The 24,841-nt window shown below is 38.9% G+C and overlaps 1 protein-coding gene across 1 annotated transcript; it reads right to left on the bottom strand.

The window, feature by feature from the left end:
* Positions 1 to 22,175: 22,175 nt before the first annotated feature.
* LOC148008380 (microbial Terpene synthase-like protein 13) lies at positions 22,176 to 23,667 on the bottom strand. Its single transcript, XM_087674264.1, has 2 exons — positions 23,205 to 23,667; positions 22,176 to 23,012 (listed from the first exon to the last, which is right to left on the bottom strand). Exons 1-2 carry the CDS (start codon positions 23,665 to 23,667, stop codon positions 22,372 to 22,374), a joined length of 1,104 nt encoding a protein of 367 aa, XP_087530390.1. The 3' UTR covers positions 22,176 to 22,371.
* Between the last annotated feature and the right edge of the window lie 1,174 nt (positions 23,668 to 24,841).

Raw genomic sequence — 24,841 nt, 5'->3', positions numbered from 1 at the left:
TTAGCTTTGCGGTTTGACCGTAAGAAGTTTTGCCATTCCGTGGATTAAGGTTGGCAGGTTCTTGCGCCAGTTTAAACTCGCAAGGGGAAAAGGGTAGTCGTCCTTTTACTCTATCCTCATTAGGGAAACTTTGTCAAGTTAAGGGAAGCTAGGCATTTGCTTGGACGAAAATGATTAATCAATAAACTAAAGCGACATGGTCGCCGGAATTTACCATAAACCAAACCTAAAGTATTGACAGGGTATGACCCTAACCCAAGGACGATAGGAATCTTGCCAAGTTGCAATTGATTCCGGATTGAATGCGGGTTGCATTCGGAGAAAAGGAGTCACTCCTTAACAGTTTGCCAGCTAAAACGACCACTGGAATTGATTGTGCTTGTAACAGTTTAGAAAGCACTGTTTGCATTGTTTGCTCAATGAACTAAAGGATGAAACGATATCTAAATACTTCAGGTTGAAGGCCTGAAGGGAGAGACAGCTTCAATTACCCCCGACTGCCTGCCTGACCCTAACCAAGGGGGTTGTTAACCGCACCGGGGACGTGGACCGAACCCGCCGTGAGAGGTCTCTCCGTTAAGTTCTACTTGGAGCAGGAGGACGCTTGGGTGCCAGAGGGGGCTCTGGCCGTAAATCCCTCGCCTTCCGGGCCCTGCACAAGAGGCTAACGTGACTCGGGATTGGATCTCGAGGCCCGCATACTAGTCTACGGGCAGAAGCTTGGATTAGTGATCCCTGGTGGATTACTGGATAGCCTTCGGGCGGATTATGAACAAGCCTACGGGCGGAACTCCTTGTATTTCAAAGATAAAAGGATAAAATGATAATAAAGAAGTTGTTTGACATTGTTTTCTTTATGTCCTGTGATAAGATTACGTGAAGGAACCAGTGCTTAACAGGGCTAATCAAGGAAGCTGTTTGTTATATGTCAAATTAATGTGGTAGGTAATTACATAACTAAAACAAATCGAGGAAAGTGCGGAGGATGGACCATGGGTCCGTCCTATGGATGGGTGGTCCCGGTCAGCCGGGAACTTTTCTCAATAATCTTCAACGAACATAGGGATGATCATCATCGCCGAGCAAATAACGAGAAGGATGACTTAGATTTACCTGTTACCCGATTCACGCTGTTTTAGGGGAACGGAATGGGACTATGCCTTATGGCAGAGAGGTTGAGCATGGCATCCCTCTCGTTTCCCATTCTCCTTGAACCAAGTGCAGCGTGAATCCGCTTCGGACCTGGCGTTTCTGCGTAAAGTAGTTCGCTCGGGTCTGACGCTAGTTGCTGCTAGCTAATGACCAAACTAGAAAACCTTAATTCCGGTTGATCCTAAGTGGGAAACGGCCAGGACCCTTCCGCTACGTGGCAGACGCGGAAAGACCTAGATTACAAAACCCGTAACATTCCATGGGAGTGCCGGGCGGAGTTCTCTAGACAGCCTTCCGATGGACTGCCAAGACGTGTCCTAGAGGATTCTAGTGGACACGTTACAGTTGGTATCAGAGCCGACCAACAATGGAATTTTTTTCATAAGATTTCATTAAAAATGAAGTAAAGAAATTGTTCCTGTCCAAACATTTCCTCATCTTCAATACTGTCTTCCAGAATTACGAGGCGTGGAACAAGTTTTTGGTGTTCCGGATCATGTTTATGACTGCAATGCATTCTCCGCATTATAGGCAGAGAATTGAAATGATGAACATCCTGGAGCAGATTTATAATCCATCACCTCTATATATAGAGCGAAGATGGACGGGGTCTTCAGGAATCTACTACATAGCTGCCCACCGGTTCGCTTATCTACAGACCAACCTGAAAAGGATCAAGTGGTTGGAAGATTTGAAAGTCGTGAAGCTGTTCATTTTTGTGGAAGCTCACGTAAATTCGACTTTGCATATTCGAGGTCGGAGAGTTGAATTGAACTCATATGTATATGAGGAAGTAACCCGTGTAATCCCAGCTGATAGGATTAAGGTATTGGGCCGCCATGGGAAGTATGGATTCCAGCGGAAAGGATATCCTGAACTTCTGATGAATTATCGATTCCTAAAGATTCATGACCCAAAACCCTACTATTACACAGTTCCTGTAGACAAATCCAATACAATGTTGTTCTCCGCAAACTAAATGTAATGATTGGATTATCATCACACGAGATGTTGTATAAGGCTACGCCATATAAATATAAATAAGGACTTCTTTTTATCACTATCCGATTGTGCATCAGGGTTGTTGCAAAAAGTTAAGTAGCTTCATGATTTACGAGATAGCTGAACTAAAGATAAGCTAATGTCAATTATCATACAATAATGTTAAGAAAACTTTTACTCAGGCACAACCCCAAGTACAGGTTCCAAATTCGCCCCCTACATCAAGTACTACTGTGATCCAGGAGAAGAAGTTCCTCCTCAAACAGATAAAGCCACCCGAGTTTGACGGGAGAGGCAGATTCGTCCAGTCGGATGCTGAGATTTGGATTGAATCTATGAAGGACTACTTCGAAGCAGCTGGCACTGCACCTACCAATCAGGCCATGCTCGCCAAATTAAAACTCACCGGTGAAGCCAGACTATGGTGGAAACAATGGTGCAGGGATCAAGGGATTTCAGAGGGGTCCGTTACCTGGGAGAAGTTAAAGCAAGCCGTGCAAGGGAGATATTTGCCGCCTGCATATCGTACACAGAAAATGAATGAGTTCTATGAGCTAAAACAGTTAGGACTCACTCTTGACGCATACTACTCTAAATTTGTCTCACTCTTAAAGTATGCGCCACAAATGGACACGACACAGCAGGTGTCCAAATTTTGCGCGGGCTTAAATCCACCTGTAAATACCCGTCTCGAATCTATGCATCCATCAGATCTTCAGGATGCACTCATTCGAGCGGCACCTATAATTCAGGAAGTGCAAGCTAAACCAAGGGGTATTAAGAATTGGTCTTATAGCGACCCAAACAGAGGAGCATTCAGACCCCAGGTTAAGAGAGTTCAAGGCCACAATCACGGACAAAGGAAGAAAGCAAGGACAAATAACATCAACAACTTTGTTCCTACTCACGGTAATGGCCGAAACCTCCGATGCTTCCACTGCAATGAGCTCGGTCACTTCAAAAAGCAATGCCCCAAGCTCAGCGATAAACACCGTCAAGGTGCTGGCCGCGGTCAAGGAGCTGCCACCCGTGGTAGAGGAAGAGCTGCCTGCATTATCAATAGGCAAAGATGTGAAGCAGAGGAAGAGGAAGATCCGACTATGGAAGCGGATTTCGAAAGAGCGACGGTCCATGCCGCTCTACATAAGAAGGGCCCGAATTGCCAATTCTCGGTGATTCAAACACCGTCGGACTATCAAGGTAAAGGGTTCAAAACCTTGATTGATTGTGGCAGTACTCATTCCTTTATCTCACCAGCGTGTGCTAAGAGATTAGGAATAGCCACAGTAGAAGCACCTACCCTACTTGTGGAATTGGCAAACGGTCGTGAGGTAACTTGTACCAGGCAAACTGCTAAGGAGGAGTTCTATCTGGGAGGAAAGAAAACCTCAGTCAAATTCAGAGTCATGAACTTAGGTATCCATGAGTGCCTACTCGGGATGGATTGGCTTAAGCCTAATGACGCTCACATCCACTGTGGAAAGGGTCAAGTTTCCTTTCGAAACTCTGAAAGAGAGTTTGTTACAACTCAAGGTGAGGCAGGAGTGCCAAGAATCCAGTTAGCCAAAGTATCGCGGATCATAAAAGGGGTTAGGAAAGGATTACCTGTTTACTTGATCAAACTCAACAATTTAGATCAAAAGCAAGAGTCTCATGAGGGACCCTCTTGGCTAAAAGAATATGCTGACGTATTCCCTGAGGAATTAACTGAACTTCCACCCCCAAGAGAAGTTGATCATGAAATAAGGTTAATACCTGGAGCTGCGCCAATTGCAAAAAGACCGTATAGAATGTCCATTCCGGAGGCTATTGAGTTGAAGGAACAACTCAAGCAACTGTTAAACCAAGGCTACATCCGGCCCAGCAACTCACCATGGGGAGCTCCAGTTCTATTCCAGAAAAAAGAAAGATGGGACACTTCGACTATGTATTGATTACCGTGGGTTGAATCAATCAACAGTCAAGAACAAGTATCCTATTCCTAGAATAGATGAACTTCTTGACCGCCTTCAAGGTGCAAAGATCTTCTCCAAAATTGATCTCAGGTGAGGTTACTATCAAATCAAGATCAAGGATGAAGATATTCCAAAAACGGCCTTCAATACAAGATATGGGCACTTTCAATTCTTGGTTATGTCATTCGGGCTTACAAATGCACCTGCCACCTTCAATAGATTAATGCAGGATATTTTTAGACCATATCTTGATGATTTCGTGCTTGGCTTCTTCGACGACACTTTAGTCTATTCTAAACAGGAAGAAGATCATGAACCTCAACTACGGATTGTTTTGGAGACAATGAGGTCTCATAAGCTGTATGCAAAAATGAAGAAGTGTGCATTCTTCAAACGCCAGATTGAATATCTAGGATTCTTAGTATCATCAGAAGGAATATCAGTAGACCCAGCCAAAGTAAGAGATGTGCTTGAATGGCCAATACCAGTATCCGTCAAAGAAATACGCAGTTTTCTTGGCTTGATAGGATGGTATAGGGTCTTTATCAAAAACTATGCTTTGATTGCAGCACCTCTTACCGACTTACTAAAGAAGCAGACTTCTATTACATGGTCAACTCCCAAACAAAATAGCTTCGACCAATTGAAGCAATGTTTGGTATCAGCACCTATTCTGAAACTTCCTGACCTCAATAAGGAGTTCGAGGTAGTAACTGATGCCAGCATTCTTGCCTTCGGGTGTGTACTCATGCAGGAAGGTCATCCCGTAGCATATTCTTCAAGGAAATTGAAGAGTCATGAAAAGAATTATGCCACGCATGATCTGGAGTTATTAGCTGTCATCCATGCTCTAAAGCTTTGGAGACACTACCTGTTGGGTAACAAGTTTACTCTAGTAACAGATCATAAGAGTCTCAAATGGATTTTTACCCAGAACGAGCTCAACATGAGGCAACATCGATGGATCGAAGTATTGGAGGAGTATGATTTTGAAATCAAGTATCGACAGGGGAAAGAGAATGTAGTTGCCGATGCACTCAGTCGCAAGGCATTCCTAAATTCCCTAATCTTGCAGAATCCATCAACGGCCAGATCTCTGGCTACAAAGGTATCTATGCCAAGCAACCCTATACTCGAACTAGCTAAAGAGGAAGCAAGCCATGACTTAGCCTACCAAGCAATGATAAAAGAAATATCTACCAAGGATCAGAATCTGAAGTTACAGGCCAAGTATCATGAATTTTCTATTGACAATGGACTTATTTACTACAGAACAAGGTTATGTATACCAACAAGCCAGTCACTTAAGCAAAAGATATTATGGGAAGCTCATGATTCCCCTTTCGCAGGACATCCTGGCTATGCAAAAACTCTTAATGCAGTTAGGAAGAGCTATCATTGGGAGAGGCTCAAGGGTGACGTTCTCAAATATGTCACTGAATGTTTGTCTTGCCAACGTATCAAGGCTAAACATGTCATGATGCCAGGGAAATTGCAACCACTTGACATTCCCCAAATGAAATGGGAATTCATCAGTATGGATTTTGTGGTGGGCTTACCCCAAGTCCAAGGAGGATACAACTCCCTTATGGTTGTAGTTGACATGCTTACTAAGGTTGCACACCTGATTCTAGTAAAGACAAACTATAAAGCCTCCGACATTGCTAGAGTGTTTATCAAAGAAATATTCAAGCTACATGGGTTACCTAGAAGGATCATTAGCGATCGAGATTCTCTTTTCACTTCACACTTTTGGAGAGCTATCTTTGAAGCTATTGGAACTCAACTCTGTTTTAGCACTGCCTACCATCCCCAAACAGACGGACAAACAGAACGAGTAAATCAAATCATTGAGGATATGCTTAGGGCCTACTGCTGTCGGGAGCCGAAGAGGTGGATTCAATACTTGCCGTTAGTAGAATTTGCTTACAATGCTTCTTACCAGCAGAGCATTCAAATGACGCCTTTCCAGGCATTGTATGGTCATGATTGTCAAAGTCCCCTAAACTTTTCTGATCCTACCCTAAGGGTGGAAGCTTCAAGACAAATGTTGGAGGACATGGATGACCAAATAAGGTCAATAAGACAAGATATACAAGCAGCCAAAGATAGACAAAAGGCATATGCGGATTTGAAACGCCAAGAGAGGGTCTTCGGAGAAGGAGACATGGTCTTCATTCGTGTACGGCCGAAAAAGAGTTCTCTATCTCTAGGTGAATGCAAGAAGCTAAGTCCAAGGTATTGTGGACCGTATAAAATCCTCAAATGCCTGGGACCCAATGCTTATAAATTGCAACTTCCTGATAACCTAAAAGTTCACAATGTATTCCATATTAGTCTCTTAAAAAAATATGTACCCAACCCAAATCATGTACTTGATGACCAACAAGTTGTAATGCCTAGTCAAGGAGTCCTTGAACTAAGACCGGAAAAGATTTTAGATGTCAGGGAGAGACAATTGAGATCTAGAACCTTGAAAGAATGCCTCGTCCAGTGGAAAGATTATCCCGAAGAGGATGCTACCTGGATGGATGAAAACTCTCTCAATCTTCAATATCCCCAGTTTATCACGAGATGAGGACATCTCGATTCTTCTAAGGGGGAGAGAATGTAATATTCCCACCCGTGAATATTGACGTCCCGCACACGACGTAAACCTTGTGCAAAGGTTATCTCTTGCATTGAAATTATTGGCAGTGTAATGTGTGACCCGCACGCGTGAAATGGGGTCCTCCGCATTGGTAAATCAAAACCGGGAGTTCAAAACCGCAAGTCTCACAAAAACACCCTCTTGGGAGGGGCAATTTGAATAATTCAATGCAATTTTTTTTATTTTTTTTAAAAAAAAAACCCTTTTCCTCCAGCCGATGCATGGCTGGAGAAGAGGGAGTGTGGGGAGGATGGGGATATGGAAGTCGTGGCCTGCATGGGAGGCCTTCTCCCCCCCCCCATGCCTATATAAACACCCCCTAGCTAAAGGGAGGGGGACGTGCTGGAGGTGCTGGAGGAGGTCGTCGTCGCCGTGCTGGAGGAAGCCGCCACGCTGCAGTCCGCCAGTCCGCCAGTCCGCCATAGCCGCCGCCACGGCCCACCTGACTGACACGGTCCGCCGCCCGCCTGGATCACGACCCCTTCCCCCCCCGACGTTGCTGCAGAAGCTTGGAAGCTTCTTAGAAGCTTCTTAAGAAGCTTCTAAGGGGGCTTTCTTAAGCCCCCCTTCCCACTAGGTCCCATAAGCCCCGTTTCCACGAGCTTTCCGGGATCTTAAAATCCATACCCTATAAAGGGGTATTCCTACATAAGGGAGAAGTAAACATATTTTGAGACTACTTGCCAAGACTCGGAGGAAATTTAGAGAGCCATAAAGGGTAAGGATAAACCTCGGAGCCCAAATCCTCTACATCTACGATGGCTCCAAAGCCAAAGTCACAAGGCGCACATGTGGAGGTCTCTTCCCCGAGCATACAAGTGGATATCTCCCCGAGCCCACAAGTCCAGGTTTTTTCGAGTTTATTCTCGCATAAAGAAACGTTTAGGCACGCTTAATTTCATAAGGGAGAATGCATTTTACGCTTATTTTTAATGCATGTGGCAGTGTTAAAAATACATTTGATAAATTATCTCTTTAAACATTAGATAAGGTTGATGCATGTCATGAAATTGAAACGGTTGCATTTCGAGAGTTGTCCGCCTTAGAAGACTAGCTGCATGTTGCTATTTTGGAACATTATCATAGTAATGAGTCTAAACATATATTACTTAGGGCAAAGAAATGAAGTTGATAAGTGCATTTGGTTACTAGACATGGTAGGAATAAGCGTGTGCCGCATTTTAGGCAACATCTTCCTTGTAATGATTCGTGAGGAAAAGTTAACACCCATAAGATATTACCCGAAAAGAAATAGAAGAGTACAATAATGATCTTATGGACTTGCAAGTAGCATGTAACATGGAATAAGTTAACACTAGCTTTAGTTTGGTATGAACTTCATTGACTCGGAAGCACACCACCAATCAAAAAACCTAATAAAGAAGAAGAGTAAAGAAACCACATAGAGCTTCAACTTCGGTCCAGTAACTTGCTCAATACATGAATCAAATATGCACACACACACACACAGAGATTGTTGTGAATGAAGTGATAAAGAAAATGAGACATAAAAAACAAAGACATAAAAAAAAGAGCGTGAGGTAGCAACACCAATTGTTGTGAATGAAGCGATAAAGAAAATTTTTGAGCTACCAAAATAGAAGTTAGAATTCCAATTTAGGGAGAGACGATATTTAGAAGAAATTTCACTTCTAGAGCTATAGTTAGAAGAGCAAGAATATAAAAGAAATAGTGATGTGCAAGAAATGGGACAAATTTTACCTATTTTCAGGGAATGGTTGGTTGAATGTAAGAAAATAAATAAAATTTGAAAGAAAGGCAAGTCTATATATATCTTCTGAATTAAATTGCGAGTAAAAAATCCTACTATCTCTCCTTGCTTGTATCATTTCTTTAAGTGTTCAAGTGGAAATGAAGTGTCATATATATTGTTATTCAGAGGGGCGGCTCATGGATATCCTAGAAGCCAACAAGAAGCGAACTTAAATCAGTCAATGCTCCATTGCAAAATATGTGCGAGGTCCTGTTACCCCATCCAAAGGAAAGTGTAATGGATTTTATTATGGATAGGGATGGGATTTTATTATGTAATGGGTTTTATTATTCTCAATTTTCACGTGATCGAGAGCAGATCTCCCAAATAATTGGTTCTATTAAGATCATGATTGCAGTAATAACGACTAGTAGGAATTTGAAGACTACCTTACATTGCTTGAGTAAAAAGCAAGGAAGATATACTCGAAAGACCTTACTTGATGTATGAAATTAATGTCTATAAGATATAAACTACGTATGATACTCAGGATAACTTAGCTATTGTATTTATACCCTTGGTTTATTATGTGAATGTCGAGAAAGAATCACCAGATACTACAACAAAAAGGCTCCATAGAGGCGCTTGTAGACGCAATATTTGAATTGTGTTTAAAAATGTCGGGCGCGTTTATTACCGCGTCTACTAGCGCGTCTACAAGCGCGTTTATTGTGAAAACTACACACGCATATACACCCGAAGACAGACGCACTTATAGATGCACATATACATGCGCACATACATGCGCATATACACGTGCATATACATGCACACATAGATGTGATTATAGACGCGGAAAACAGTGTATGAAAAAAAACCCTCAAAGGAGATGTGGTTGTTTAATGCGAGCGCGTCTACAGGCATGTCTGCTCCGTGGATCAGATGCACTCTTACACATGCCAGGTCCACAAAACTCAAAAAAACCTAGGAGGCTTTATGGATCTTCAACACTTGCGTGTCTACGAGAGCGTCTATTCTGTATATCAGACGTGCTTGTAGACGCGAATTAGCAGTGAAGCTACAAACTCCTTCTCCTCTTTCTCTTTGCCTCTTGCTTCCTCCTCTCTTTACCCTTTCTTCTTTGCCCCTTTCTTTCTCCTCTCTTTGTGTCGTGTGCCTATCAAAAAAACCCAAAAGAAACGCAAGACGAGACTACTTTGAAAAGAATGACACACCAGTAATATTTTTTAAAATTTTAGTGCACGTCTATGCGCATTTATGAGCACGTCTATAAGCACGTATATATAGAGCACGAATTGCTTATAGACGCGCTTATATACGCACAGTTAAGCACGCTTATAGATGCGCATATACATGCGTACATAGATGCGATTTCATCTTCAAATTAGACGCAAATATAGACATGCAATTACGTGTATATTTTTTAAAACTTTTTAAAATTTTAGTGTGCGTCTGTGCGCGCATCTATAATTGCTGCTTGTTGCAGTATACCCGTCTGAAAATGTGTCTATGTTCGCGTCTATTTGAGCGGATATATAGATGTAAAATTTGTGTCTATTTACACGCTCTTTTACAGACACATCTAGATGCGATGATAGACGCGCTCGACTTTGCGCGTCTAACATGCACGTCTATGCCTTGTTTCTATTGTAGTGAGATTCGAGTGCAAGGCATGTTTTACTTGAAAGTGTTTCAATGAAAATATCTAAAGATGTGCCTATAGTAAAACCTCGCGATATAGATTTTTGATATGTTGAAGAGCCTAAAGTGAAGATGGTAAAAAGAGAAATGATAGAAGGTAAATATTTAGATCTGGAGGCTCAATTAGAACCCCAAGATTGAGAAAGATTTGGAGAAGTATTATGAGCACATGTTAAGAGATTTTCTTAGTCTTGCAAGAACCTTAATAATATTAAAGCTTAACTTTGTCAGTCCATATTTTATCGACTTAGAACTAGGCACAAAGATTGTTAGTCAACCTCAATGGATAATAAGTCCTGTGTATGCAAAATTGGTCAAAGCTCTAACTTCTAAGCTTCTAGTTGCACGAAGAGAAATAACAAAAAAAATCTATATTTTTGTTAATTATAGGGAGCTTAACAATAAGACACGACAATATTATTTTCCTTTGCCATTTATAGATCAAGTACTTGATAACGTCTTTGGCCATGAACTATATTTTTTATGGATGGGTTTACTAGGTTATAATAAAGTATTAATTCATCATGAGGATAACCATAAAGCTAATTTTAGCACTGAATGGGACACATTCACTCACAAAGTAATGCCTTTTGGTTTGTGCAAGGCACCCCATAACATTTGAAAGGGTTTTGATTCCAACCTACCAAGATTATCTTTGATTGTAGATGGAAGTGTTTCTTGACAACTTTTGTATCGATGGAAAAAGAAATTGCTCAATTGTTGTCACAAGTATTTGAATGTAGTGATGATGTGGGTATTTCATTAAACTTGATAAAGGTATTTTTCAAGTTCGAAAAGAAACTATTGTTTCTAAGGAAGGTATTGCCATGGATCTTACTAAAATTGCTAAGATTTCTAAACTTCCACCACCTGGTCCAACAAATCTTAGACAACTATGCAGATTTCTGGGGCATTTAAATTATTTTCGATAGTTTATTTTTTATTTTACAAATGTCACATCATCCTTAACAAAACTTGCTATGAATGGACACTCCTTTTAATTGGGATAGTGTCTGGTAGGAAGCATTTGAATTTCTGAAGTAAAACTTGATTGAAGCACTAGTATTGGCACCCTCCAATTGTATGAAGGAATTTCACTCCAATCAGATAAATCTATGTATGTTATCAGAGCTCTTTTATGTCAAGAAAATAATAATAAGGGGGATAATCTAATTTATTATGCAAGCCATTATCTAAGTGATGCAGACATTGCTAATTTTCTTCGTACCACTCGATATCCACCTGATGCAGATAAATGAAGAAAGCTAGGGATATTGATGCAAGAATGCTCCTATGGATGATAAGGGGGTTAGCTATATAAATTCTTCCCTAGAGAGGGCATTTATCATTGATGTGTATAGGAAGATGAAGTTCAAGTGGTTTCAAAGTTATTGCATGATGAACCTTGTGGTGGCCATTTTGTTGGTAAATTAATAGCAAGGAAGGGTCTATTATCTAGTTATTGGTGGCCTAGCTTATTTAAGGATGCGTATTATTATTTCCAAAAATATGACGTATGTCATAGGATTGGTTGACCTTCTAAGAGTTTCTCCATACCTTTGACAACTATATTTGCATTGTATATCCTCTTTTGAGAAATGAAGCATTGATTTTGTGGGTCCAATTGATCAGACTACAAGATATCAATCCAATCAAGATATCTTTGTTTGTACTTATAATATTACTAAGTGGGTGGAAACATAAGCTTGTAAGATAGATAAAGCCGTTGAGGTGGCTAAGTTCATGTATAAAAACATTATAACACATTTAGTTGCCCACTCAAATCAGTAGGTGATCAAGGTTCCCATATCTTGAATGGTCTAATTAGCAAATTAATAGAACTATATAAGATTAAGCATCGCAAATCAACGCTTTATTACCCTAGATTTCATAGCCAAGTAGAAGTAACTAATCAAATTATCTGTGGGATTTTAACTAAAACAGTCACTTCTTATAAATAAGATTGGGATGAGCATTGGTATGAGGCTCTTTGGGCTTATAGAACCACCTATAAGGTAAGAGTGCAAAATACACACTCTTATTTGGTTTAGAGCATTGATGCTATATTTTCTATTGAAAAAGAGTCAGATATTTCCTTTATTAGGTGTAAGAAGTTCAATTTCATGATGATTGTTTTTTACGTCCCATGCAAAACCTATAGCATTCAGGTTGGACCATGCCAATACCATGATACACAGAGTCAAGTTGCTCCCATGTATCAGGTAGTTGCACTTATAGCTTACTTAAACTTGGCTTGCATTCTTCAACTCTTTGAGTCCTAGGCCTTGGATTGCCCATTCCTCCAAAAAATAATTGGAGTATGTTCTCTTGTGGACTGATTGATATTTGGTTCTCATCCTAAAGAGCTTGAAGCTCAATTATTATTTGTATAGTTTGTTGATATAATGATCGCCCAATAATAGATATGCGATTGTCTATAGAAGGGTCTATTTGGGGAGACTCAGCATGGTTAATTGAGTTGTTGTCATGACCGAAGGGGGGAGTTACAGAAGTATTAATATTTTGATCATTACCTTGTTCATGTTGCCTTTCATTAGAAGTAGTAAGACCAATTCGCATACTTAGTGCATCATATTTGGCATTCAACTCTTGGTGCCTAAGAAAAGTTTGTGGACCAATACTCCTACCACCATTAGAATATGCAATGCAATCACGCCACGTACATTGTCTATTTAAATCATCTATGTTATTTCCACCATGCACTAGAGATGATTATTCATGCCTTCAGTTCTCAATATGATCTCCTTGCACATTTGAGTCGCTTGGTTCACTAGCATGGAATATTTCTAGAGAAGAATGCATAATCCCAAGCATGTCATTTTTAACGTGTCTAAAATAAGTACTAGGATTCACTAATTTCCAACCTTCAATACCATGTGCACCCTTATAGTCACATATACATTTTATTAATGAGCTTGTAGAAGAAGACCTCCCTTACTTGAGTATCTTCAATCTTTAATCCAAGGTTGATGAAATTATGAGCTTTTGCACAAACAAAACTCCAAGATTGAAAAAATAATCTAACCCATAATATATTTTACGTTAATAACATATTTTAGTTGCATAGTTAATATCATAGTCTATACCAGTTCAACCATAGAGCTCATAATTGGGACGCTCTCAAGAGATATCAATTGGGACACTCAAGTCTAACTAACCATGCATCCTTCTCCCTGATTTAAGATAGCAATAATACAAGACTAGCTTGGAGGAGTAGTAAACTCAAACATCTTACCTCCTCATTTTATATTGCAAAAGCTTGAGTGCTTGAACATGGTTTCGCCACCAAAACAAAATGATCCAATGTTGTTGCTCCGTCCCATCTACTAGAAGCACATCACCAATCAAAAAAGCTAATAAAGAAGAAGAAGAAGAGTAAGGAAGTGAAATAGAGCTTCATCTTCGGTCAATAACTTGCCCAATACATGAATCACACACACACACACTCTCTCTCTCTCTCTCTCTCTCTCTCAATAATGAAGACAAGATGATAAAATATAACATAATGGTTCTCAAGCATTGCACTTATAGAACTTTGGCAGCATGGATGCACTAGAAGGGTAAATACAACTAAGAGCTCCCATCCTTATCTAGACCAAAAATAGGGTTAGGGGTGGGACACTTCTTTATGGTGGCACCTTGTTTGCATTTCAAAGATTGTAGTTCTTTTAGGTTTAGAGTTTCCACAACTGTGAATTACAGTTTTCACCCTCTCTTGTCTAATAGCACTAAAGTTTATGAAAGAAAAATGTAAAATATGTAGTCTCTATTTAAAAAAACACATGCATTTTGGATTTGTACTTCCTTTAATATGTGCTATCATTGTTACCTCATAGGCCTCCTTTCTAAGGTTTAAGAATAATCATGTAAAACAAAAGCTTCTAAGAAATATGAAAATGTGGGATTGGGAATCATGTGATTTTGAAGAAAGGTGGTCGAGATTTCTACCTCATAGGGTGACCTTTATAGTTGACCTCATGATTGGTGTCCTTACTAGAGCACAAGAGAAGCAAGGTCTTGAGGAAGAAAATTTGCAATGAAAAGGAGTTGCAAAGGATAAATCTAAGGATGTAGATCCTAATATAGAGCTACGTGGATCAGATTCTCTTCAACTCTGTTCAGATAATGTGTTATCACCCATGCCACCAAGAAATCTCAAAATTCAAATGGGTGTAGCTCCTTTTCTTGAAAGACTAGTACCTTCAATGGAGGGAACAACAGAGCAAGAGGGAAAGGTGAATAAGGCTATGATTTTTGGGAAGTACTAGAGAAAGTGTATTTAACAATTAATCTCAAGAGAGTGCTTGGAATATAACCTACATGCCGGAGACAACTCTATCATAAGCTAGTTCAACATAGAAGATAAAGAATTGAGATGACTGTAAGTAGTGACGAAGTGGATATTTCATTAAAAACCTGATAAATGTATTTTTTGAGTTCCAAAAGGAACTATTGTTTCTAAGGAAGGTATTGCCATGGATCTTACTAAAATTGCTAAGATTTCTAAACTTCCACCACCTGGTCCAACAAATCTTAGACAACTATGCAGATTTTTGGGGCATTTAAATTATTTTTGATAGTTTATTTTTGATGTTATAAAGGTGACATTATCCTTAACAAAGCTTTCTATGAAAGGACACTTCTTTTAATTGGGATAGTGTCTATTAGGAAGAATTTGAATTTCTGAAGTAAAAGTTATTTGAAGAACTAGTATTGGCACCCTCCAATTGTATGAAGGAATTTCACTCCAATCAGATAAATCTATGCATGATGTCAAAGCTATTTTATGTCAAGAAAATAACAATAAATGGGATCATCTAATTTTTTATGCAAGCCATAATCTATGTGATGCAGACATTTCTAATTTTCTTCGTACTGCTCAGTATCCACCTGGTGTAGATAAATGAAGAAAGCTAGAGATATTGATGCAAGAATGCTCGTATGGATGATAAGGGGGTTAGCTATATAAATTCTTCCCTAGAGAGGGCATTTATCATTGATGTGTATAGGAAGATGAAGTTCAAGTGGTTTCAAAGTTATTGCATGATGAACCTTGTGATGGCCATTTTGTTGGTAAATTAACAGCAAGGAAGGTTCTATTATCTACTTATTGGTTGCCCAGCTTACGTAAGGATGGGTATTATTATTTTCGAAAGTGTGACGTATGTCATAGGATTGGTTGACCTTCTAAGAGTTTCGCTATACCTTTGACAACTATATTTGGGTTCTATATCCTCTTTTGGGAAATAAAGCATTGATTTTGTGGGTCCAATAGATCGGACTACAAGATATCAATGCAATCAATATATCTTTGTTTGTACTTACTATATTACTAAGTGGGTAGAAACAGAAGCTTGTAAGACAAATAAAGCCATTGCGGTGACTAAGTTCATGTATAAAAACATCATAACACATTTGGTTGCCCACTCAAATCAGTAGGTGATCAAGGTTCCCATGTCTTGAATGGTCTAATTAGCAAATTAATAGAACCGTATAAGATTAAGCATCACAAATCAATGCTTTATTACCCTAGAGTTCATAGCCAAGTAGAAGTAACTAATGAAATTATTTGTGGGATTTTAACTAGAACAGTCACTTCTTATAAATAAGATTGGGATGAGCATCTGTATGAGGCTCTTTGGGCTTATAGAACCACCTATAAGGTAAGAGTGCAAAATACACCCTCTAATTTGGCTTAGAGCATTGATGCTATATTTTCTATTTAACAAGAGTCTGATATTTTCTTTACTAGGTGTAAGAAGTTCAATTTCATAATCATTATTTTTACTTCCCATGCAAAACCTATAGCGTTCAGGTTGGACCATGCCAATACCATGATACATAAAGTCAAGTTGCTCCTGAGATGTTGGGATTCTCACTCCATCAAGGTTGGCATCCCATGTACCAAGTAGTTTCACTTATAGCTTACTTAAAATTGGCTTGCATTCTTCAACTCTTTGAGTCCTAGGCCTTGGATTGCCCATGTCTTCAAAAAATAATTGGAGTATGTTCTCTTGTGCATTGATATTTGGTTCTCATCCTACAGAGCTTGAAGCTCAATTATTATTTGTATAGTTTGTTGATATAATGATCGCCCAATAATAGATATGTGATTGTCTATAAAAGGGTATATTTGAGGAGACTCCACATGGTTAATTGAGTTGTTGTCACGAACGAAGGGGGGACTTACAGAAGTATGAATAGTTTGAACATTACCTTGTTCATGTTGCCTTTCATTAGAAGTAGTAAGACCAATTTGCATACTTAGTGCATCATATTTGGCATTCAACTATTGATGCCTAAGAAAAGTTTGTAGACCAATACTCGTCCCACCATTACAATATGCAACGCAATCACACCATGTACATCGTCTATTAAATCATCTATGTTAGTTCCACCATGCACTGGAGATGATTCTTCATGCCTTCAGTTCTCAATATGATCTCCTTGCACGTTTGAGTCACTTGGTTCAATAGCATGGGATATTTCTAGAGAAGAATACATAATCCCAAGCATGTCTAAAATAAGTACTAGGATTCACTAATTGCCAACCTTCAATACCATGTACACACTTATAGTCACATATACATTTTATTAATATGCTTGTAGAAGAAGACCTCCTTTACTTGAGTATCTTCAATCTTCAATCCAAGGTTGATGAAATTATGAGCTTTTGCACAGATAAAACTCCAAGATTGAAAAAACAATCTAACCCATAATATATTTTACGTTAATAACATATTTTAGTTGCATAGTTAATATCATAGTCTATAGTAGTTCAGCGATAGAGCTACATTAAAAACCATAGTTTGTAGTACTTTAGCAATAGAGCTACATTAAGCATATCAATCTCTAGCACCAAGCTAAATCTCCATCATGGGTTCCAATGTTAGTATTGTGATGTTTTCTCTTGAGAGGCCCTTGATGTATGTTTGTTCTTCTCGTTCTAGCCTTGATCACAAGAGCAAGAAGAAAAGAGGGTTAGTAAGGGAGATGAAACCCTTGCACTATAAGAACTTATTTTTCTCATGAAAATTGCAAGAGAAGAGAGCCTTGCACTGTGGGTATGGTTTTGTATTAAACCTTAATGATAAGAAATAAATTGCGTACACTATCTAGAAAATTATCAAAATTTGCAAAGAAATTAAGAATATAATTTTTGAGTTTCAAATTTTTTTGGGATTTTTTATAGAAAGAGATACTAATTTAAATATATTCTCAAAACAATAATTCACATGAGAATGTTATATTTGCAAATGTATACAAAATTTCCAAGAGATACTCATTTAAATGCATTCTCAAAAGGAAAATTAACATGAGAATGTTATGCTAATTTGTGTCACGCATTAATTATCAAAGTTAGCAATGAAATTATAATAATATTTATTATAATTTATAAAAATTATAACTCATGTGAATAATATACTATAATTATTAGTTTTCTTAATTATACATTATAATTAAAGGTATACTTATAATTATAATATATTGGAGTTCGAAGATATTGATGTGATCTATTTATCCATGTTAGAAGTTTTGAGATTGAGTTTACCATGAATCTCTTGGGGGGAGGGCAAACATTCACTTTGAAAACCCCAACACTCCCACTCTTTTACGACTTTAAATCTATGCGACTATTGTGGTTGGGTAAGGTAGGAATACAAAACCAGAACCATATGCAATTTTTAAAGACTAGTGCAAAGTCAAGTTAAGGTCGTAAAAAAGTAGAACAAAGCCTTATACTTCACGAGGTGTTCCAAGACCTTTTAGCTAGAGAGGAGTATGTACTAACGTTGCATTGACCTTTAGAATGTGCCATAACTAGCGTTAAACAAGACACTAATAAAGGACTCATAGTGAAGATCCTTTAAGGAGTTTTAGCAACCATCTAAAATACTACCATTAAGGAAAATTAAAAGATATTTGGTCATGGGTGTTTAGTCCTTGAATTGCATTGACACTTGCCGGTAAAAGAGGAAACTCCTTGGCCAAAAAACGAAGCTATAGAGTTTCGCATCAAAGTGGGCCCACTTTGGAGGTAGAATAATGGCATTTTTGTATACTATCCTTAGGAAAGGATATAGAAGTGTTGTGTTTCTTAGGCCATTTTCCCCCTATTATTGGGCTATATGGGTCCTTGACATAGCGTACACGATTGCATTTATAATAAATTACATTTTTGGAATCGGTATTTGAGACAGTTGGATTAGCATTTTTAGGTTCACATGAGTTTAGAAAATTAGAGAGCAAAGTAGATTTCTTGGGATTAGAATTTGAAGTAGGGCGGTCTACATTATTATAGAAATCTCTTATGGAAGGTCCGCGAGTTGGATGATTCTTTCCAAATTGAAAGTTGGAAGCATGAAAAGAGTTAAAACGATAGTTGTCATTACCCATATTATTTTCCATGAAAGCTAAAAGCTGTCACTCATTGATCTTTAGTTTTTTTTTTCTGACGTCATATACCAAAGATATTGCCTTGTCCAATGTGTTGGGTTTAAACATATTGACATTAGTTTGGAAAAACGAAATAAGGCAAACATATACTTTCTTTTAAAAGGTGATTCAGCTACAAGTTTGACAATTTTCCATTATAGTAAAGTGCTCCAGAATCTTTGGATGTACTAACGATCTCTAGAGCAAGACACTAATAAAGAACTCATAGTAAAGATTCTTTAACGAGTTTTAGCAACCATCTAAGATACTACCATTAAGGAAAATTAAAAGATATTTTGTTCATGGGTGTTTAGTCCTTGAATTGCATTGACACTTTGTAAAATAGGAAACTCCTTAGCCAAAAAAGGAATTTACTGATTTTTGCATCAAAGTGAATCCAGTTTGGAGGCAGAACAATGACATTCAAGGATGGTAAGAGGAGGGCTAGCCCATTATCTCTTGCAAAGCTACATGGGAATTTGTTAGAGAACATATTGGTAGGAACTTGGGCATGCACTATCCTCCAGTCACCTCGAGTATGCAGGGTAATTGAGGAAGTGTTGGTGGCAAGGCTAGTAAATAGAAGAGATTCCATTCAAGAATACTATGTGACTTTGTCACTTCTATATTTACTCTCTCTCTCTTTTTCACTCACTCACTTAGACACACATACATACACACACACACACTCTCTCTCTCTCTCATGATTAATGCTTTTATGTGTGTGTGCCTTATGTCGTTTGAACCTCAAGGAAAAGCACTAGAAGAACATTGTCTTGAACCATCAAAACAATTTACGTGCCTAGTATTTAGTAAAACAATGATTTGAGCAAATTAACGAGAGTCAATTTGAGGGACTCTTTTGGGCAACATACCACTACTCATACATCCTTGTATACTATCCTTAGGAAAGGACATAGAAGTGTCATATTTCTTAGGCCATTTGTCCCCTATTATTGGGTTATATGGGTCCCTGACATAGCATATACGATTGCATTTGTAACAAATTAAATTCCTTGAATTGGTATTTGAGACACTTGGATTAGCATTTTTAGGTTCAGATGACTTATGAAAATTAGAGAGCAAAGTAGAACTCTTGGGATTATAATTTCAACTAGGGCAGCCTACATTATTATAGAAATTTATTATCCAAGATCGATGAGTAGTATGATTATTTCCAAATTGAATGTTGGAAGCATGAAAATACGTAAAATGATAGTTGTTGCTACCCATATTATTTTCCAAGAAAGCTACAACTTGTCACTCACTGATCTTTAGTTTGTTTCTTTTCGACGTCATGCACTAGGGAGACGGCCTTGTTCAATATGTTGGGTTTAAACATGTTGACTTCAGTTTGGAAAAACGAAAGAAGTCCAAATATATACTTTCTTTTAAAAGGTGGTTTGACTACAGGTTTGATCATTTGCCATTATAGCAATGTTGTCTAGAATCATTTGATGTACTGATGAGGATCTCTTGCTTTGGCTGCATAAGGATATTCCATTGTTATTGCATGTGGAACTGAAATTGGCAAGAAGGAAATAAGTGAGAACCTTCTTATGGAATGCCATCCACATAAGAGGATGATCAGTGATCTTGCATATGACATACCACCATAAAGAAGCTTTGTTGATAAAATTATGTGAAGCACACTTGATTTTATCATTTTCAGTATAACTTTTAGTATCAAAATAATAGTTGAATTGACTTAGCGAAGAGATAACCTTACAACATCTTTAATATTATTGTTAGTATTAAATTTAAAGATACATTTTCTTATCTTCGCGGATGGATTCATTTCAAGGGTGGCATTGATCTTGGAGACCATAGCATCATCGACAGAATAAATTTGTGATGTAGAAAACTTACGATATCATAGCTCTTGCTCGAGTTGGGCTCAATGTTGACGCTCTTCTTCTAGTTGCATGGCCAATGAATCTATGTATTCCTCCATGGTTGGTTTAGGAAGTGGTGATGTGGAGTCTAAATTTGTAGTGCTTGATAGTCCTTCCTAAGACATGGTGATTGCTTAAAACTTGGTGAAACGATCCAAATAATAGAGATGTCTTGTAATTAAAGAGTTGCTTTGCTCATGGTAAGAAAATTTTGGTGTGTAGGTATCAAAATAAAGAGCAGCTTCTTGACAAAATTAGGAGACGGAATAGGCAAGAAAGGCAAAATTTTTAAATAGTATTTTGATGAAGTTTTGCAATCTTGGAGTGATTGCACAAGAATCTCCTCTCTTGTGAGAAATGTAAGCCAATTATTTGTATAATACAACGAAGAAGTTTATAGAATAAAGTGTGGTTGCTATGTGCATCCAATTCATCTTGCTCTACACATTAGCTCTGCCAAAGATTTAGAAAATCATGTTAGAAAAATAATTAATTGAATAAATATAGCTAACCATAATAAATCAAATAATCATTGGAATTTCATTAAATAATCAAAACATATAGATGTTAACGCTTGACATATGAATATTGTGATATCATCCATGTACGGCTTCACCCACATTAACACATGCAAGTCTCACACTCGAAAAGGATAGGCATCCTCATCATGCTTTTGCCGAAGACAAAAAGTAATTAGCTCTTGGAAACATGCATAGCGGTAAGAGAGAACCATTCAAGGCACTCATCCTGTCAATGTGCACACAAAGGAGAAACATTGAAGGTGCTCACCCCTCATATAGGTGCCACCTAGCAACATATTTGGAAAGTATAGTTGTGACCTTTTATATTACATGGATTGAGATATTAGTCCTTGATTTGGCAACATTAGGCCTTGATACGTTACATTTCTTGGATCCTGAATATTTAGTCCAATTGTGAGAATTATGTTTAGATATTAAAATTCTTTGTCAAACTTTGAGTAAGAATAGACCTAGTAACTAATGATATGTTTGACATGTTGTTATCCTATGTGTGACTTATGTAGAGCTTGGGAAAATTATCGTATTTGTGGGTAAGACTATTCCTTGCCTATAAGGTATAGAAATGAAAATTTGAGGTTAAGGGGTTGCTTTTCGTGTAGTTGTCATAGTTATCATAAGCCAAAACTACTCCTTGAAAGTGTCCACTTGGTTTTTCATGCATATGATCTATTGTATTTAGTGTATGTGTACATTTGGAAAATTGTGTCCTACTGTGAGTAGATAGGTCTTTAAAGAGGGATGCATTCTTTCAATTACATAGTATTATCATTAGATCTCTATATCCCTAGTTTATGAAAGAATAGTCCACTACATTATAGTTTTCTATATATGGGCTTTTAATTAAAATAGCTCTCTTAGATATCTTCAAGTTTGTGCATACTATGTGTAGTGGTTTGATACAAATAGATACTCACCATTCTACAAAAGTAATTTTTGTTTGAATGGATTCCCCAACTTAAATGAAATATAAGAAGCTTCACAAATTCACTATGGCATATTGTGGAGATTGACAAGAAATAGATGTAACACTACTTGTGACTTTAACTAATCAGTATTTTGGATAAATTTGCAACTTTTGCAACGAGATGAGATAGAACATAGATATTCCACATTGAGTAATAACAAGTAGTAATGTGATTAATATGAGGCTTTATTCATGGAAGAATGTGTACAGCTTTTTTGTAGGGTAGGCTACCAACCATGCTTAGATGAGTCGTCATATATGTCTTCTCTATTTAAGGAGAGTTGTAGAGTCACATTAGTTGATGAGATCATCACTAGACTAAACTCTATAGCGTAGACTACATAGGGTCCAAGTAATGATTGCAAAGAGGGTGTCGTTAGTAGCCTCAACATAGCCTTGCAAGGATGGATTCCATGTAATGATTTTGTGAGATAATTGTACACGATCCTTGTCCCTGTCCTTGATCATAGCACAAGCTTGAGAGAGAGCTTCTTGGAAGTCCATGATCTTGTGAGTTGGGCAAGAAATCATTCGGTCATTCTGATAGTGCAATATTGTGATTAGGTTGATGTAGTCCCCTTTACAGTACTCAGCATTAAACGAAAGAACATCATTGATCCAAAGCACTTGATCAGCCATGGCTTGATATAGGTTTTCCAAGAGTGGTTGTGATAAAGCCTCATCGTCAAGCTCCATATTAAGGTCAAACTCACAAGCAACGAGGCAAATCCTAGCAGCTCCATCCTTACGACGAAGGGGGATGTATTGCTGGAGGCTAGGGAGCTTGTTCTCCTCCCTCAATGCTACAATAAGCATCACACCGGTGAGATAGTCCACAACTGCTTCCTGCACACGCTTGTAGTGCTTAGACGACATGCCTTGAGCTTGCATATCAGCTGCCCACTGCACTCCCATCTCGATCACCAACTCTTGTTGGGATGATTGGTGTTTGGAGATGCCTGTATCAAAGAAACGCCCCGTATTTCTTTAAAGTTAGTGCTAGGTTTTGATATTGTAACACTCGGAATGAAAGTAACGGGGGGGTGAAAACATCTTTCCTAGCGTAAATGAAGAAGATGGGTCATTCCATGGAAGCCTCATTCGAGCTCCCCATGGAAGCCTCCTTGAGCCTCGTTATGGAAATGGTATACCTTTAGGCTCATTCGTAAGGGAGCTGTGGAACACGTCAGTAAGGCCGGCCGCGGCCACGGCAGCGGGCCCAAACATCGTCATGAGCTGGCGGGAGCAGAAGGCGCGAGCACACTCGAGGTTGAGGCCGAGGATGTGCTGGCCGTCATCGAAGAGGTCATCTAGCAGGAATATGCAGTGCAGGAGCTTCACCAGGGTGAAGGAGCGGGCCTTTGAGGTGCCGCTGGGGTACATCAAACACGACAGGCTGGCGTAGTTCATGTCCAGAAGATTTTGTAGCTGCTCGTGGGGGAGGCCATGGGCCTTAAAGAGGTCGGTAGTCCACTCGCGGCTCTGCTCCTCCAGCGACGTCCGAAGGGGATGGCATCTACGGTCCAAGGGGCAGTATTGCAGAAACTCATCATGACCAATATTAGTCATAATTCCGTCGCCACCGGCGATCATCAGCGGCAGGTTCTTGTCCATTGCGCTCTCTCTCTCTCTCTGTAATACGCTGCTTTCTTCATGAATACGCTACTCCATCCCCCATATATTTATGCTCGTTGTTGTGGGCCAGCCAGTGCAGTCGCAGATATCTCCCAGCGGCAAGCTCTCTTGGCGAAAATTGATAAAACCCGTGCATCAATGCCGTGCAATGAGAATAACTGGGCGGTGCGAATGACGACAATGCGGCGGATTCAGACAGCTGCGGTTCAAAGAGGATCAGCCCTCCATTTTATGGCTGGGGTCCGGTCTTCTTTACTTAAGCGAAAGGGATGATCGCTATTTCCTCCTACTCTAGGTCGGTGGCTCTAGGCTTACGTATGCAGCAGCGCCACGTTACCATTTAGCCTGTGGTGGTTTGCTGTCGTCGGGATGCAGGCGCTTTAACCATCACATGGTAACACAAGGGAAGAAAAAGTAACACTCTCGAAAGAGTAGACTCGCCTTAGCATGCTATGTACCTTTCGACCGTGAAGCAGGTAGGCTTCACCGTAAAGTAGGTAGGCTTCAGGTACTCTCCTCAACAATCCTTTTTCTATCGCCAATGCATGCTTTGAAATAATAGTTACTTTGAAATGTTTGGATGACTGCGATTGTGATTCTGGTTGTGTCACTCTTACAAATTCTATTTCCATTGGTGTATATGTAACACACACTAGAAGGAAGATGGTTGCAGATGTGTTTTGTGAATTAGGAAAAGAAGTTTGGGGCACATCTACAACTGCGTTCATTTTTAGATTTGAAGACCAGATTTGAGTATTTGGATTACAAAATCTCAGTTCAAAAGCATTGTCTTCTAGGATTTAGGTATGCTTGAATGGAGCCAAGAATGCATGTCATATACCTTCAATGCTTCAAGGATGTCCAAATATATGTTGCGTGTCAATATTAACAGCAGATCTGACCTTATTTCAGCTCTGTACAACTGTCCCACAGTTCATAACTAAGCTCCCATGCAAGCATTAGAGCTCCAGGGTGTTCAACAGCATTCCAAAGATGCTTTATCAAGCATTAAACCACACAGTAGTCATCCAGCACCCAGATTTCAACCAGACATTTAGCCTGTCACTCAGGCGCGATATGCAATTCTCACGTTGTTTGAATAGGCCCACTCTGCAGTGTTGATTCTGAAGGTAATGATGAAGATGCTTATGTA

The sequence above is a fragment of the Lygodium microphyllum genome, unplaced genomic scaffold, assembly GCF_053477565.2.
Source record: "Lygodium microphyllum isolate KBCC unplaced genomic scaffold, Lygodium_microphyllum_v1.1.10 scaffold_153, whole genome shotgun sequence".
Taxonomy (NCBI): Eukaryota; Viridiplantae; Streptophyta; class Polypodiopsida; order Schizaeales; family Lygodiaceae; genus Lygodium; species Lygodium microphyllum.
This window is presented reverse-complemented; position numbering and strand designations above follow the sequence as displayed.

Bases quoted from the DNA above. Each gene is read 5' to 3' on its own strand.
- LOC148008380 (XM_087674264.1), bottom strand. From the start codon at position 23,667: ATGGACAAGAACCTGCCGCTGATGATCGCCGGTGGCGACGGAATTATG. The intron at 23,013-23,204 runs GTATACCATTTC...TCTTTGATACAG, and splicing joins CCTTACGAATGAGCCTAAAG to GCATCTCCAAACACCAATCA.